The sequence below is a fragment of the Tiliqua scincoides genome, chromosome 5 (genome assembly GCF_035046505.1).
Source record: "Tiliqua scincoides isolate rTilSci1 chromosome 5, rTilSci1.hap2, whole genome shotgun sequence".
Lineage (NCBI taxonomy): Eukaryota > Metazoa > Chordata > Lepidosauria > Squamata > Scincidae > Tiliqua > Tiliqua scincoides.
In genome coordinates, this window is record NC_089825.1 from 55,218,178 (window position 1) to 55,236,528 (window position 18,351).

An 18,351-nucleotide genomic window follows, 5' to 3' on the forward strand; every position below is an offset into this window, starting at 1 on the left:
TGAGGTTAGGATTGCAGCCACAGTCTCTGGGTTTCAGTCTGCAATTAGCAGATGCACACAAAACAAAGTCTTCCCTTCCCCCAGCAAATTCATCACTTCCCCCCTCCCTTTCCAAACCCCTCCAGGTGTGCTGCTAACAAACTCAAGGCACAATCCTAACCAGGTTTACTCAGAAGTAAGTCCTATTTTCTTCAATGGGGCTTGCTCTCAGGTAAGTGTGGTTAGGATTGCAGCCTCAGAGTGCTGGCAGCTGTTTTTTTGTTTCTAGTATTTAATTATAATACCTTCATCCCCATTTTGGGTGTAACTGAGGTGAGGTGATGTAATGGGGAGCAGCAGGCAATGGCCACAAGGATCAGGGGAGCCACGGGCTGGAAAAGTTCGAGAACCACTGGTTTAGATAATTAGGAGATATTAATTCCTTGATCTGCATTTACTACTGGTTGAACTTAGCACACAGCAATCGTTTATGCTAATGGTTATGGGAAAGCTACAAGTTTCTGTCAAATATCCTGTACATTTGGCAGGCAAAGTGGACCATAATTCAGTTGCGTTGCTCTTTTTTTGACCACTGCAGTTGTGTTAAGTTGAGCCCAAATGTAGAGTTTTTAAAGCAATGCCGGTAAGTCTTTTAATGTAGTATATATATATATATATTTGCATCCTTTTGGAGAGAAAAGGAGACACATATTCAATAAATCATTCTCCTGATAATGATATGACCTTTAGGTTCATTGAGTTTCAACTGGGATTTGTGTATTATGAAAGTGTTTGTATCATTTTAAAAACGTTTTTGAAATAAAACATTCTGTATACAGATTCTGAAGAATGAAAATTTGAGTAAGTTTGCTTTAAGTTATTTACTTCTTTCATTGAAATGCAAGATTTTAGAAATGTATCAAAGTATCTTTTGTAAAATAGGGCTGATGAATTCAAAATAAAATACATTTAAGTCTAGGTGATTCTGGGACAGAAAGGAATTAAGTATTTATTTATGTGCCTCTCGTTGATCTCAAGGGACTGTGAAAAGTGTGTATATGGGTCCTGTTCATGATCTGTGATCCCATGAATAATGGAACTGTCCTAAAATAATATATTTTAGAGTGGAGTTACTGTTGGAAGTGAATGCTTTGAAATTTGCAGTAATGGTTGCAGGATTCAAGGTGCAGGTAGGATAGACTCCTTCCTATACCCTGTACAGGTCAAACCTCATTATCCACAGAGGTCCCATTCTGGAACCCCTAGTGGATTAAAAAAAATTCAGTGGATACTGAATCAGTGGAAAAATAGCTTTAAAGACTCACTTCAGGTTTCTTGCTTCTCCACTGTCACCCTAGAATGCATTGGTGTAGACCAGCCATTTTCGACCACTGTGCTGTGGCACACTGGTGTGCCGCAAATAATAATAATAATAATAATAACAGGTATTTATATACCGCCTTTCTTGGTCTTTATTCAAGACTTTATTCAAGGCGGTTTACATAGGCAGGCTTTTTTAAAAATCCCTTATTAAATAGGGATTTTTACAATTTGAAAGAAGGTTCTTTCTTTCAAGAACCACTACATTCAAGGTGTTTCATTCCAATCTGGCTTCACATTCTGGCCTCCATTCTCCCACGCTCAGAGCAGATGGAAATAGCTCGGCTTCAGCTTGTCAGCTGCTTCAAGGTCGCACGGTGCCGGTGGCCTCGAACTGGCGACCTTGTGGATGTTATCTTCAGGCAGATGGAGGCTCTACCCTCTAGACCAGACCTCCTGCCCTCCTGCAAATGGTCTGCAGGTGTGCCACAAGAGTTTGGGAGAGGGTCATTTGTTAATAGGACCAATGGGGATGTGAGCTCCCCACCAACAGCACGGTGTGCCTTGTCAATTGTCAAAAACTGATGGTGTGCCTTGACAATTTTAGTACCTTGTCAGTGTGACTTGAGACAAAAAAGGTTGAAAATCACTGGTAAAGACACTATACCGCATTCAGCCACTAGATGGGGTGAATAATGGTGAATAATGGAATCTAATTGAATGAAATTATAATTATTTAACAGCTGAAAGGTAGGAAATTGGATTTGGGTACTTTTTAACTTTTTTACAAGGCATTTAAAGGTGAACTTTGGTATCTGTGGTGAGTCAAATCAGTGGATACCAAATCAGTGGATACCGAGTTCCCACCTGTATTCCTTTCAAGGAGAAATAGTGGTTCTAGAGAAATTGTTCTAGATGCCTGGGAATGGAAGGCACATTTTTAACATGTTATCTTTTCTGTGGGTTGAATAGAGAATGTGCATACACAGCATTGTGTGTACATATTCCCATAGAAGAAGTAGAGAATATGCAAAAAGTGGCAACATTAACAGGAAATTTAGCATCACGCCCAGCCAGTGTATATGGTTTTCTAAGTGATGTTGGAGAGTATGTACAAATTGATAATGTAAATTGGGTAGTATAGTCATTGGCTAGCTAATGTAGTGATTTTCCATTTAGAGAGAATATTATTACACTACTGTTGTTATTATGTAATAAACAAGTGGAAAGATGGGTGAATGCAATGGATTCACTTTTCCTCTGAACATTATTAGTTTGTGCACATTCTCCATGCCTTCATGACAATTTGCAAAGACATAGTATTCTTGCACCAGTCAGCATGTTAAACCCAGTATGTTAACCTCATGTTAACCCCAGTAATAATGAGAAACATATGAAAGGAAGGGTTTTCGGATATTTCTTGGTTGCTAAGAAATTTCAGTAAGTAAATGCATCTTAAGCTGTTTCTGCCCAATGTTGCATAGGTGCAACAGGGACCAATTGTGTACACCTATGGGTCAGACAAAAATGGGTTAAAGAAGTGAAAATATTAATTTCTTTGGTAGGTAACCCTTTTACCATGCAGTCATTCCCATTCTTCCACGTAGGCCAGTGGTTTCCAAACTTTTTTGACTGGTGGCTCCCTTGACCTACTAGACCATTGGCCACAACACCCCTTTAGGGCTACAATCCTATACATTGAAAAGGGTGGCAGGTTTTCTGTGAGGATTCTGTGGCTCCCCTAACTGGTTTCTGCAGCTCTCCAGGGAGCCGTGGCTCACAGTAAGAGAATCACTGATGGAGGCTGTGCTAGTCTTGAAATGTGCGTCTCCAGCAATCTGCACGGAGTCAGGAGAAGTGTCAGTAGCTTGCCTACTCTGTTCCCCAACCTCGTATAGTGCTTTCCCTTTAACCTTCTCTGAGCTGTTTCTGTTGGCAGTTTGGTGGACATTTAAGCCTTAGATTGTCTCTCCTTATTGTAGTGATTAATTTCTGCTTAGTTCCTGCTGTCCACTGTTGGTCTGAGCAATCTCTGGTTGTCAGAGATATGTAGAGAGATTTTTAAGAAGAAAAATTGTATTTTATATATAAAACCATACTTTTTTTTTGCCTTTGAAATTCCTGTGAATTGATTTCTAAATTGCCTTTCGGAATGCTTCACTTACAAACATAATTTTCTTCCTTCTAGTGGTTTTATTTTAAAAAATACAGTAGATGGCAGTGTAGCTATACTGGATAGGAAGTAGTAAACTGTAGTTAATGAATTTGCTTAGCAAAAAATAGTAGAAATCAGTCTATGAGTTCAGGCTCCACTGGGACCCCACTGCATTGCTATATAATAGGAAAGCTCAGCTAGGCTTTTCCTTTGGGGGCAATTGGAAATTAGACGGGAGAAGTAATCTGGACATCATGAAGCATGCTGTTTCTGTCCTGGATCAAGGAGAGGTGCCACCTTCCTAAGCCGGACTGAGAGGGACTGACTTCTCCTTGTGCCCAGCACACAATCCTATGTTTAGTTACAATGCAAAGCAAAACATAGGATTAATCTCAAACTTTATGTTTTATGATTCAGTTGTATGAAGGTCTCCAGAAGGTGGGTCTAGGCCACAATATCAACAAATAACTAGACAGATGTGGAGGCAGTCATCTAACCCAGTGTTTCTCAAACTGTAGGTCGGGACCCACTAGGTGGGTCACGAGCCAATTTCAAGTGGGTCCCCATTCATTTCAGTATTTTAGTTTTAATATATTAGACTTGATGCTACCATGGTATGTGACTGCATTTGGGGAAATGTTACAGACCTGTATTTTTAACAAGCTACTAAGTATTCTTCTAACAATGATAGTAAATGGGACTTACTCCTGGGAAAGTGTGGGTAGGATTGCAGACTAGGGTTGTTAAAAATGTTCCTGCTTGATGATACTTCTGGTCATGACATCACTTCCGGTGAGTCCTGACAGATTCTCATTCTAAAAAGTGGGTCCCGGTGCTAAATGTGTGAGAATCACTGATCTAACCTAATGCCCCAGCAGAGACTGGCATGGCTATCCCACCATATAATGTCCTCCCTTGCCCTCCACAAGTTCATTCCTGGGCCCTATGTTTGGCAAGCTGGTGAATGAATGAAACAAACAGTTGATGCAGCACTCTTTAGCATCTCACTACCTACCTTCGATCCTAAACTGTACCACTCAAAAGGGCCATCCCTCCCTTCACACCAGTCAAACCTTCCACAAGAAGAGTAATCCTCAGCCCAATTCCCTTTGCTCTCTAATGAGGTGCTGCAAACAGAACTTCAACCCCCTACCCAAATTGACCATATACTTTTCACAGCATGCAGTGGAGGGGTGCATATCATATCTTGAAACACAGATGTGGGTCATTGGCCATAAACTCAGTTTGACTAATCAGCAGCCACCCCCTTCAGCCCATAATTTTAGCAATCTCCCAATTCACTTTTTGTCAAGATCTACCAATGTCTTAAAGGTTACGGCCCCCCATGCACCCTATTGGGAACATCACCATGCACGCTGCATTGACCCCAAGTACCACTATGGAATCATCACCCTACAGGTGAAATTCAGGTGTTCAACCAGAACCTGAAAATCTTGGAGTGTGGCCTTTCCAAATGCCGTCATACCTTACACCTAAATGAAAAGTTCTGTTGACTTGGTGCTGGGAAATCATGAAACACCTGCTACTATATCCAATTCTTTACTCAAGAGTAGATTGGGGTGACAAGATGGGTGCTGTAGATTTGGGCTGCCCTTCACTGGTGCCCAAATCTCCCACTGTCACCACTTCCATCCTGTGGATGCAACCTGCAATGACTTGCTTTCCAGCTGCTAAAGGTGAATGGAAAATGGATCGCCTACCTCCTTACCTTGTACCTGGCACAGTTTCTTAAGACGTGGAAGTGTGGGACTTCTTGTTAGATTTAGAGACCCCTGAACAAAGGAGCGCCTTCATTCCTGCTGTGTCCCTAAATCAAACTGAAAGTCCTGCACTTCCACAATTGAAGCAACGGTGCAAAGAATGTGGCATGTGGCTGCTTTTTTTTTTTTTTTTTAATTTGTAGAGGCATCACATCCGAGATGGATTCAGGCAGCCTTGCAAGTTGCACCGCCCCTGATAAGATAGGTCCTTTCCTGTTCTGTCCTCTTCACAACCAGTTCTGGCCATGAAGGAATCATTTCTTGACCATTCTAACTAACTCGTCTTGATATTCCTATGTTTTATTCATTGGATTAGCTCTTATTTGAAACTACTTAAGTTGTTCATCATCCTAGCTTCCAGTAATCATGAAATGCATAGTTCATTTGTTGGTAGTATAAATTTTTAAAAGGAGCCTTTTAATCAGATATCTATTATTTTCATCCATTCTCCTCCAGTTCTAGGGTTGTCTTAAAGGACTAGCAACTGTTCACATCCATTCCTTTGTGATTTGGATACCTCTGCTGACTGATTAACAAAAGATTGTAATGGATCATGGTGTAACTGGTCTATGATTAGCCTTTAATGAAAATATGAGCTCTGAGTTTTCTGGTAACTCGGACACTATCAGTTATTCTTGCCTTCCCTGCTTCAGTCTACTTCTTAATTTAATTCTGAAGTCATCCTCTTTTGCACATATGCCCTGCCATTATTGCCTTTATTGCTTAACGATCTTCCTGTAAATCATGTTGACACTCAGAATATTTGCAAATATTTTTGCAATTGCATGTGCATGAGTGGAAGGAGAAATGTTGTAATGGTGTAGAAAACTATCACTTATAACAGCCCGAAGTGCCAATTGCAGGCAAGAAATGAGACAGATTCCTTAATTTGGCTGTTTAAAGCAGGAAATGAGAAACTTAGCACAAGCTCACTTTAAAGATTGTTGGTAGCTTAAAGAATTTCCACTAAACCAAACTTGATTTCACACATCAGGGTGTTTTTGTCTTTGTCTTTTGCCTTCTCCCTGTCGATCTCCCCCTTTTCTGGCCTGGTTTCAGAGCACTTAATACAGATTGCTGCCAACACCATCTCCAGTTTTGTAGCAAGATCACCTGTAGATTTTGGGTTTCTTGCTTCATTAATATGCATTAACTTTTCCAACTTTTATTGCTTGTGGGAGGCCAGATGAACATACTATTTATCCAGTTGTGAAATAAAACAAATGCTAGGGACTGTGGCAACAAACTTTTAAAGATAATTCCTGAAACAGATGTTTTGCAAGCAGACAATTTTTATTAAAAGAACAGTAGGAAATGGTTTGCTCTTGCTTGTTTGGCCCTGGAGGAAATTAAAAAGCATTTCTGTAATTTTGATAATAACTTCGGGTGTAGATTTTAATGTTCAAAGTATGTGGTTTGTGTGAAAAATAGGCACCTTTAGGGCTCAGCAAGCCGTTTTAAAGGAATATAAATCAAATATCTTTGTTAGTTTTCAGACTGCAAGTAATGTGGAAATTGTGTTACTTCAACTTGAAGTGTTGGATTACTTGATAGTAGTTAAGTAGTTATGTAATAGAGCAGGGTAACCCTCCTCCCCACCCCACCCCCGTAATAGTTTATATGTGGTGTTTTGTTGTGTCTTGGAAATAAACTAAGGTGCTTCTTGCCCCACACACACCAGGAGATAGCTTGGGTTATGTCTGAGCCAAAGCTAAACCGGCCCCTCCCGTGAAGTTCAAAACCTAGTCAGACCCCAAGTCTGACCAAGCCTCCCACATTCCTTCTCTTTAAACCCAGCTGTTGGCTGGGCCATCAGCAGCAATGGTACTATGGGATAGGGAAAGTAATGGAATGAAATATCTTGCTCTGGCACTTCTTAGGAAGTGTCCAAAACGCATAATTACATGCCTCCTTCCCTAAGTACTTAGCAGAATAGACTTGTGCCAGTAGCAGAAAAGAGACAATCAAAGTTCCAGGAGGCTTTGCAGAAGGCAGCAGAGGCTTACTGTAATGTAAGCCTATTACTGGACATGAGAGAATAACTTACTTGTGTGGTGTTCTATGCTTGTGTTATGTGGTCTGATGAGAGCATGCCATTGTGGTGCCTGCCCAAGCCATGAATCTCTTCTGTGTGCACACAGCATGTGTAGGCAAAGCACCCTGATGCATGCAGGTGTATGGAATGCTATATGGGCAACTTGCATGCCCAGGTTAATGTTTAAGTAGAACCTAAACAAGCCCCAACCTGAAGACTTCTGGACATTGTAGGAACTGTTATTTCCATAAAATAAAACACTTTCAATTAAAAAGTCCTGCTTAATGGAAACATAGCAGGATCAAAGTGAATGTACGAAACCATTCTGAATATGCTCAGTGTTGTGAAAGAGGGTAATAACAACTGACTGATGGCGGGAGGCTAAAACATCACGCCCTGCAGGAGGGTGAAAGCAGGTTTAAAACAGTAGGAGTTGCATAAATGTTTAATTACAATGAACAAAATATTGACTTAATGATCTGAATGGCATGCTGCTACATTTGAGCAATTACTCTTGAATGGATACCCAAACCTCTTTATTACAATCATGTCTGTTTACGGAAAGGGCATAAAAATCCCACTAAGAAATTGAAGACTCCAGCATTAGCAGAGCAAAATTATTTTAGTCAAGGGTGGGGACTTGTAAAACTGCTGATTAATATTAAATGGCCAGCAGCAGTGGCAACACAGCAACTCCTGAACTGAACAGAAGGGCTGAACATTTTCTAAGAGGCAACCAATATGAGTTCCCATAGGAAGCAGAGGGCAGATTCTATCAGAAACAGTCGTAGCACTTCCATTCATTCCATGCGGCATGAACAGGAGAATGTCCCAGGGAGTGCAAGCCAAATCTGCACTCATGTACGCATGCCCCATGATGACTGCCAAAGTTTTTACTGTAAATATTCCCTATAGGGCAGCGTTTCCCAAAGTGTCAGGACCTGTGACGCCCCCTGCACTGCAAATGCAGTGTGTGGCTCCCTGAAGTGACCCAGAGGCCCGAATTGCTACTATAAACAGAGCTAACGGGGCCAGGGAGGGCAGGAGGGCTTTTCCCAGCATGCGAAAACTGCACTCTGAAGCTCTTCCCACTCTGTGGCATAGACTTGCTGCCAGGGAGCAGGCATACTGTCATGCCACAGCAAGTGCCTTGCGATGCCCCAGGGCACCATGATGCACAGTTTGGGAACTGCTGTAGGGGATTACAAACTAAAAAGTTATTGAAGTATCAGACTTCTAAGAGTAGTAGTGCCCTTGAGTTTCAACTAAGTAAACTATGAGGTCATTCTAGAGAATCCTGGTCAGGTGAAATATCTCTTAAGAATTTTAAAAATACCTTTAAATGCAACTTCATGGGAAGCTTGGTTTCATTTAACTGCTGACCATTGGAGCTGTTACTGTGACATTTGGGTGCCTCACCAGGGTTGGCATAACTCATTGAAGAGAAGAGGGGGAATGTGGCAATGGCGGGAAAAGTCTCCAGATGGCAGTGGCGAGAAAGTCTCCCAGGAAATCCGGGCTTTCCAGTGCAGAGCCCAGACCTGGCCTCCCAGTCGGAGTCATGGTGCACGGTGTCTTCACCTGTAGGACAGCTATCTGTGGGGACCAAGTTAAAGCAGAGTAACAGGGATGTGACAACAGTCTAGGCCACACCTGTTCTCTGGCTTAAGGTGCATACTCAGTGTTTTTGAGTGAGAGTGGTGCTACCAGAATGTACATGCAGTGCTGTCCTGTAGCATAATGGCTTGGGATATTACCCAGGGCCAGCCCATCCTGGAGGCCAACTGAAGCTGTCATATCAGGCAGCAGATTGATAGGAGGTAGTCCTCTTTGTCCTCCTTGCCTCTGTTGGTCCTCCTTCTTGTTCCATTCCCTGAATTGGAAAAGGGAGAGGGGGACAGAGAGGGAGAGAAAATATGGAGAGTGAGAGGAGCAGAGGCTGGTGTATCATCAGATAAGGAGGGACAGCATTTGGCATGCTGTCTAGATGTCCAGAGGACATGGGCCTGCCCTTGGTCTACCAAATATTTTTGGTCCTTTTGTCCTGTAACCCATTCAATATTGGGGTTCAAATCCTAGGAATTTAGTTTAGCATCTTTGTCGATTAGAATGAATGAGAGAGAGAGAGAGAGAGAGAGAGAGTTGCAATGAATTAATCTACCAATTCACAAACTTTTTTTTTCATTTGCAGATGGGCTTCTTTCGCAGAAAGTACAAAGAAATCATTGAGGCTGAGAAGAATAGGCAAGAGAATGAAGATAGCTGGGACTGGGTCCAAAAAAGCCAGTAAAAAAAAAGCATGAAAAGCCAGTCATGTGACATGCACGTACTCCCCTATTGGTCCTGTTCTTGTATCTTCCATATGTGGAAGAAGGAATCTTCTCCAGATTTTTCGGAGGCCCTGTTGATGCTGTTGTTCTTCATCATCTGAAGCTAGGGAATGTATCCTGAGGCAACCACTGCAGACATGTCAAGTGACTGGAGCAATTTATACTTCCTGGAAGAGATGAACTTTGATAACTGAGCTGCAGTGCAGAGCAATATTTATGAATCCAACACATGTGGTATACCCTCAGGGGAAGACTGTTGCCTAAAGAAGTATTTTTTATAAATATAAGCTTTTTATACTGATTATGTCTTTTTATATATTTGTATCAATTGTTTTATGTTTTCTATTGAATAGCTATATATATAGTTCACTAAAGCACTGATATTCAGCTGAAGTCTTGGACATGCATATCTGTATATATCAACCATACTGTAGTTTTTGAATTGCAATGCACAAGAGACAAGCAAATGAAACTAGATGAAAAACCTCATGTATAAATCCACCTGTCTTGGTGATGTTGTATATAAATCCTCCAGTGGCACTAAGCCAAAGTACTTTTACTTAAGCTGATGTTAAATATTGGAGTTGTGAGCTAAAGGAACCCTAAATGCTACTCACATTAGATTTTTTAAAAAGATTCTGCTGTTCAGGGACTGTCTATAAAGTATGTCACAGTTAGACCCCTTTTTAATCTTTCTTCCCCTTTTGTTACAATTTGTCAGTGATACTATTTCCTCCCTGAAAACAGGTTACATACACATCCTTACCTTGGAGCATATTGGTTTTAATCAAAAGAAACATTTTTTTTACCATTTCCAGATCTGTCCCTTAAGTTGCATTGAAATGCCTGTAATCTCTGATTCTGTTTGTTGACAGGTATAACAGATCTGAAACAGTTGTGACACACCAAGCCAAATGCAGGCTATCAGGCATGTGCTATGGCCTGCCAAGTATTGTCATCAAAATGTTGAGGAAGTGAATTTTAGGGCTCCTCCCAAGGAGAAACATCTGAGAATGTTCACTGGAAGCTAACCAAGTTTCTGTAAGACAAGGTAAATTTTTCGGGGGCTTTCTGCACATCCATATGATTTCTTGCAGTCCCGGGTAAGCCTCATGAACAGGAGATTTATAAAGGCCCAGATTTGTAGTGGCTGAGCTTGGTGAGTCGCAAGTTGATCAGGGCTGTCCTGCTGTGGAAAATGGATACAAAATTGAATCAATAGAATTTGTTTCACCATTTCCAGAACAACACCTCAACAACGTTTAAATTGCATTGTCATGGTTCAAGAGCAGGCAAATCTTAGGTAGAATGGGAACGTTTGTCAACATCACATTTCAGTCCATTCCCTACTGTCAAAGCATCCTTATCCTTTCCGTCCCACTTGCTCTGTGACGTACTTTCAGAATGACAAAACAATTCCTTCCAACCAAGCAGCAGGAACTGTAGCTCACGTTGGCTTTAGTCCATAGGGCATATTGCACTGAAGAAAGCAGCAATGAATGTTTTCCTTTGCCCATCCCTGACTCCACTGATATGTAGTTCTTTACTAAAGAGAAGGAATTGAGGAGTCAAGATACCATTAATATAAACAGGAGAAACTCACATTATCCAATGTCTGGTTATTTTATGACTATTTATCTTTCACTTTTGATGTTACTGCAAACTTGGCCTTGTTTTGTCCTCACAAGCTGCCCTATGTGTTAGATCCTGGCTATTCCTGGTTTGCAGATTGGAAACTTATTCCTGGTGGTGTTCCAAGGGTTGTCTTGTAAATCTATGGGGAGCTGAGATTTATAGCAAACTCTAGCAATTTACTCTCTGGTTACCTGGATGGTTTTGTTGTTGGAATTTACATGTGACCCTCCCTCCCCATGTAAATAAGACTCTATTATAATTGGGCATACACTGACAACAGGAAATTGTGTAGAAAAGAATTTCAAACATGTAATTGATCAGAGGTTATGGGTTCAGTTATGAAATGCACCTCTCTTCATAAAATCTGAAATACTGCATTTGTAAGTCATACATATGTGTCTAATTCAGAGGCCCAGCTTGCTAACACACTAACCTTTCTTGGAAATGATTCTTTATAGATTACTAACAGCTCTGTTACAGTAGCTTTCAACATAGCCAATCTTTGTGTCTGCTCAAGGTGGTACAGTCCTCTGTCAATTACTGAATCACCTTAGTTTCACTTGGGGAGAAGACTGTGTAGACCAACAAATGCATGCACAATAAAATTTCAGAACTTACGTGACCACATCAAAAGGTAGGCTTGCTTTCATTACTTTCTGTGGAAGTGCTATCAAACAGTTTCTTGACGTGTGAAACTGGGGTGATATAGTCAAATATATAAAGCTATCTTCATGGAGCCATTGATCCAGATTTTGGTCCATCCAGCATAATACTGTGTTCTTTAACAGAGAGCAGTTCTCCAGATTTTTAGGCAGAAGACTTTACTGGCCTTGCTACATGAGTTCCTTTAGCTGCAAATGTAAGGGATTGAACCTGGGGCCTTTTTGCATGCAAGGCATGTGTTCTGCCTTCAGGCTGCAGTTCCATCACAAGAACTGTATTGCTTCACTACTGCATATACAAATTAACTCTTCAACTGGGATGTCAGGCATTGCAAAGAAGTGTAGCTGGCCAAACATGCAATCCCAGCTACATTCTTCTGTTTGCTCTTGCTTCTTTGTAATGTCTAAAGGCAATATCACAGTTTATCTATGAACCCACATCAATGACCCTTTAATGAGTACAAAAATATCACATGCAGCTGTGCATTCAACCGTTGGGGCTTTTGACAATGTCCAAAGCAACTCACAAGTTATTGGGAGCTCTAATGATCTTCACACTTCATAGATGATCTATGATTGACATGTTTGCCACTCAATTATCTTACTGCCTGATTCTGTCCCCCACTATTGGTGCTGATGCAGCTGCATTGATGGAGTGCATGCTGCATCCAATGTTGGGGGGGGGGGGAGTGATCAGAAGGCTTGCCAGAGGTAAGTATTTTATTTACTTACCTTTGCATAGGCCCCCTAATGTGGTATGGGCCTCCTCAGATCCACACCAGCTATCTAGCTGGTGCAAGTCCAAGGAGAAAAAGAGAGTGTTCTGAAAAATGGGGGATAAGATCTTGTGTGCGCATTTGCCACCAAGATCTTCTCCTTCTGGCCTGTTCCCCGTCACTCCTTTCCCCCCCTCAGAAAGCATCTAAACATTTTCTTCCCTGCCCTTGCCATCAACTTACTATAATCCCTCAAACCCTTGTGATGCGCATTGCGCCTCCTCTTGCCATTTGCAGCAGCCTAGCAGCATATGACAACAGCCCAGATTTTGCACCACTGTAAAGGACCTTGCACTGCCAGAACACTAGTTCAGGCATCTCAAGGCCCTAATAGGATTGCAGCCTTCACTGAAATGTGAAGCCATCAGCTCAGGGGCAATTGATACCTAGACATCAACTATTCAGATATGACAAATAATGACTCTGCTACCATTACCACAATAGGGGGAAGGCCAGACCGCATCCTGGTCAGTCCTTATTGCTCCGGAGCAATCATATCATGAATGAGCTTTCAATATAATGGTAGAGTTGTGCCTTTTGTTCTACTTGAAGGAAATATGTCCTCATCCCATTGCAATAATTCTTACTTCACAGTCCTATGCATGTTTATTCAGAAGCAGGTTCCACTGTAACTCATGACATCTCTGGATGGAAAACATGTGAATACATGTGAATATGAAATTTAGCTTAAAACCTTAATGGTTGTGTTTACAATTATCATCTGTCACAACACACACACGTACTGCTATAATATTCATTTTTTAGGCATACTCTCATAGTTTATCTAAATTTTTTTACTCGGATTTCTGACAAGATGACCAGTATAGTTTTGACTGTTGAATAAGCAACGTAAGAACATAACATGTTCTAAGAATATGATTATTGATTCCAAATCTGCCTGGTCTGCAGGGGATAAAGTCCTTTAATTGCCCTTTTGCTAAGAGACCCTTAATGGAAACTATCTCTGCTCCTGAGTATTTAAAGCATTCTGACACACAGACATTGAGCAGGTGAAGCTTTCCTCGTTAATCTGCATGCCAGGAAAAGCTGCACCTACTCAATATCTGTGTCAATATCTATGTCAAGACAAAAAGTCAGGCAGACTGTTCAAGGTGCCCTAAATAACATACAAATCTACTTGTCACATTGATTCATGTGACCTGAGAAGTACAGGAGTTTCCCCAGCATTTCACCTCTGTGCCAAATTGAGAGCCATGACTCTAGAGCAGTGATTTTCAACTTTTCCATCTCAGGGCATACTGACAAGGCACTAAAATGGTCAAGGCACACCATCAGGTTTTTGACAATTGACAAGTCACACCATGCTGCCAGTGGGAGGGGGGGAGGCTCACATTTCCCATTGGCCCTACTAATACCTTCCCTCAAATTCCCTCAAATTCCTTCTTTTGAATTTCTGTGGCACATGAGTGTACCACAGCACAGTGGTTGAAAATGGCTACTCTAGAGACTCATATTAGTGCAATGCAATGGGCAGCACAATCCTATCCAAATGCCCCCCAATGCAGCCATGTCAACAAAGAGTGCACTGTATCTGCAGGAGGGGGCAACTGGGTAGGTCTCCTTGGGGTAAGTGAACGTTTGCTCACTTGCCCCGGGGAAGGCATCCACCACCGCCATGGGACTCCTTGGATCTATATCTTCTGTTTAGCTGGTGTAAATCCAAGACATGTAACAGTGGCAATGAGGGAGACAGACAGGATTAGGATATTGGTGAGTGCAAATCCTTCTGATAGCATCCATGCTCCACCTTTCTCCCCGCCCGATTCCACTCCCCTGTTCCACACCTCCTGTCTTCATTCCACCCCACTGCTGTTGCACCTACCTTTGTAGGTCTGGCAGCAGGCTTGCAGCGCTGATGCCCGGTGCGGTAGCGCACCTAAAATGGCAACTAATGGAGGCCATTTTACAAAAGCAGAACTGTGTTCCACTGTCATAAAGCCCTCTGTGCGCTGGCCTAATCAATGATATGACTGGACCATAAATCCTTGATTCAGGTCGGGGAGGGTCCTTTCAAAAACAGATATTATATGATTGGGTTACTGTTTATATAAGGACTTAGCTATATGTGACTGTCATGTGCAGTTTGTCGCTACAAATGCTGCAGAAGATCAGTGTAGCAGTCTTGAATCTATTCCCTTTCAGGCAATGTTGTACAGGAAACCCAGTTTTGACAGAGCTGGGAGCTAAATGTTCAGTTGACTCTCTCCTTTCCCCTTTCACTCAATTGTAGTGTACAGTTTGTCAGTACCCCTTCCCCATATGAGTCCCCATCACTCCAGCCAAAAACAAACAAAAACAGCAGCTTGCTGTGAAAATAAAGCCGCTTGAGAAGAGTGAGGGGGGGAAGTTTTGTTAGGGGAAGCACAAAGCTACGCCCCCATTCATGCTGCATTTTGTAAGACACAAGAAGTTAGGGGGAAACTATTCATGACTGGGTACTCCCTGAAATTTGACTCTAAGGAAGAGGAAGAGGAAATTCATGGAGGATGAATTTTGAATTCATGGAGGATGAATGTTTGCTAGACATTTTGCAATTCAGATGCCACCATTAATTTCAGCTTTTTAATCTTACCTTTCAACACTTTCTCTTTTGGTTTCTTTGCAGTTGCGTAACGATTGCTTTCTAGTTCCAATTATAATAATCAGATTTGACACTGGGACCCACCTGGAAATCTTAAAGAATAAATAAATTTGGATTCCATTAAATTTTGACAGTTAATTTTTTTTATTATCAAGTTTCAGTTGAGTTTTAATTAACACTGGTAATGTAAACAACCCAAGTGATAGCATGTTGTATTTCAAGTAAGCACAAACATATGTAAACTGTGAAGCGTGTTCACAAAGGGGAGTGATGTTTCATAAGAAAATGCAATGTTTTGCAGAGGGGAGACACAGCTCAACATAATTTTTGCAGGCAAAAATCAAACCATGTAGCCAGTGGAAGCAAATTCAGCTCTGTGCTGTGCTCATTTATGGCTTGTTCTTCAATGAATATAGTACTGGGTGCCTCATTAAAGATTTTTTTTTCCCCTCTTAGCCTGAGAACACAGGAATGTGTTCAGATGCTATGATGGCAAATAAGAAATTCTGTGTACAAAATTCTGTGTGAGCACTTATTGCACTCATGGGTTACAAATCCCAGTGGAAAAAGGATTTAACCCCATTCAACTCCAAAATACAAAAAGAACATTCTGGTAATAATGGTGTCCAAATGCCATCTGTGAACAAGGTCTTCCTAGGGTTTATGCACTTCTTAATCCTACTTACCTTGACTTTGTTTGTTCTGTGGTGCAAACTAAGAAAGAAAACAATGGCCAAGTGTGACATCTGTGTGGCATTTCTTGGGCCCTGTTTCATATTACAACAAGCACCCCAAAATATCTTGAAAGCACCCCAAAAAATATCTTGAAAGTCATTGACAAATTTAATTCTTACAGTGACTGAGGGCCCAATCCTATCCAATTTTCCAGTGCCGGTGCAGCTGTGCCAATGGAGCATGCGCTGCATCTTGTGGTGGGGCAACAGTCACAGAGGCCTCTTTAAGTTATTTGTTCCCTTATCTTAGGGCTTCATTGTGGATGCACCAGTGCTGGAATATTGGATAGGATTGGACCCTGACTTGCTGCAGGTTTGTTCCTTGGAAATGCCCCTTAAGAAAAATAAATCTACCAGACAATTATGGAAAAGTGGATAGACTCAGTATACTATTCTTGCTGGTCCTGGAGGTTTCCCCAGTCCTTATAATCCGAGATCTCAATTAGGCCAAAATAGTTTTGGAGTGCAGTATTCCTATATGAATCCAGTTCACTTCATGAATCACTATCATGAAGTAGGTCATAGACATATTTCAAGGTATTCAGTACGAAGTGAATTTTTAAGTAGTGTGATTTCTAGAGTGATTCAAATGTGCAGAAATGGCACCAAAGTATAGCTCTTCCTGGACCTTTGCTTTAGACTACAAGTGGCGGGGGGCATATTTTTGAATGCTGCCCTGCATATTGTTCCCTACTGACAGAAACCAAATATGTCATAGGATTTTTTTTATGTAGGGGAGCAGTAAAACGTGTATTCTTCCACTTGCAGCCTGAAGTGGTACAGTCTCTTCCATATTTTTCAATATTTAAATTGGTTTTTTTTGTTTTTTTTTTAGTAGTAGCTGAATTTTACTGAGTGGCTGCTCTGAAAGTCCAGAGCAATTTGTGAATTTAAGAAACAAAACACCTACTGAGAGGTGGTGACATCCAGAATGCTGAGGTAAAGAATAGTTGTTGGAAGTCATAAAGGTTGCTTTAGAATAATGACACGTTTCCGGAGCTTGTTTTCTTCTCTGATGGAAATGGGGATGTGAAATGCTGCCTTTACTGAAGGATCTGATAGATTCATGGATTGCTTCTGTGCCTTCATTTACAACCAGAAATTAAAGGCATGGCAACAAGCAGGGGATTTCATTCATAGGTTTCATTCCTGAAAATGACATGGAATGTGCCAAGGCCTTGGGGCATGCATTTGACTATACAGCAAGCCATCTGCGCCATTGTCATTCACCCACGTCACGTTTCACTCTGATTGTAAAATTGTTAACTTTTATGTGTGGATTTATTGAGGTGGAAGGATGTGCCTGTTATTATCATTGTCACCTGTATTTACTGACTGTGTTTTCACCTGTATTCTAATATACTTGCACTGTTTGGAAAATTTCAGGTTTAAAAAAAAAAGAGTGAAATGTCTGATGAATAAAAAAAAGCTGCAAAAATTATTCTAGTAAATTGAATGTGGTTTAATTTTGTGGGGCTAAAATATTTTCGAGATCAAACATTGTTCTTTTTTGGTGGAAGGAAAGGAGATGCTGCTCTCTTGGTGAATGTATTTTACGCGGCATATTTGCAATTTAAAATGAAAGCCATTATGTAGGTGGATGGGAATGTGGGTGTGTCAACCAATGTTTTTTTCAACCAATGTGCCATGGCGCATTGGTGTGCTGTGAAAGGTTCATATGTATGCCGTCGGTGTTTGGAGCACAGCAGTTGAAAATTGCTGAAAAATTTGTCCAGGTTCTGTGACTTTGCCAGCAGAGAAAGAGGGTCAAACCATTGGTTACTACAGTGGGCCCTCCTTATCTGCAGGTTAGCACCCACAAATGTCACTCAATGCAGGTGATGAGCCTGCATCTAGAGAACCTCAAGGACCTCCCAGACACTATTGAAATTGCCTTCTGGTTGCGTCTGGGAGATGTTCCGAGGCAAAGGGAGGTCATTCACTGCCTTCCTGCACCTCAGAAAGTCTCCTGAATGCTTTGGAAAGGCACTTCTGGTTGTCAGCCTCCCCCACCCCTGTGGATTCAGTTATCTGAGGAACTTGGTATCCAAGGGAGGGGGAGTTTGGGAATGGAACCCCGGCAGATATCGAGAGCCCACTGTACAGACAGTAGCCCTAGAAACAGAGCCACAGAACCCAGAAGAATCTTCCTGAACCTGGCAGTGACATCACAAGAGGTGAAGACCATAGAGGTCAGTGAGCCACGAGAAGAAAAACTTTGAAAATCACTGATCTACAGTGTGGCTCATGCCACACTGAGATAGTTTCTGTTACTGTTAAGAGACTTATAGTTCAATCCTAATGGGACTGCTCATGCTGCGATATAGTGGTGCTGAAACAGC

General features: G+C 41.5%; 1 protein-coding gene across 1 annotated transcript in view; it reads left to right on the forward strand.

Moving 5' to 3' along the window:
* Nucleotides 1-17,437, forward strand: part of ITGA9 (integrin subunit alpha 9) — a 276,091-nt gene extending 258,654 nt beyond the window's left edge. The window contains exon 28 of the mRNA XM_066627787.1: nt 9,462-17,437. Coding sequence (XP_066483884.1) covers nt 9,462-9,560 — 99 coding nt within the window. The 3' untranslated portion in view covers nt 9,561-17,437. The remainder of the gene's footprint in view (nt 1-9,461) is intronic.
* Nucleotides 17,438-18,351: the final 914 nt, after the last annotated feature.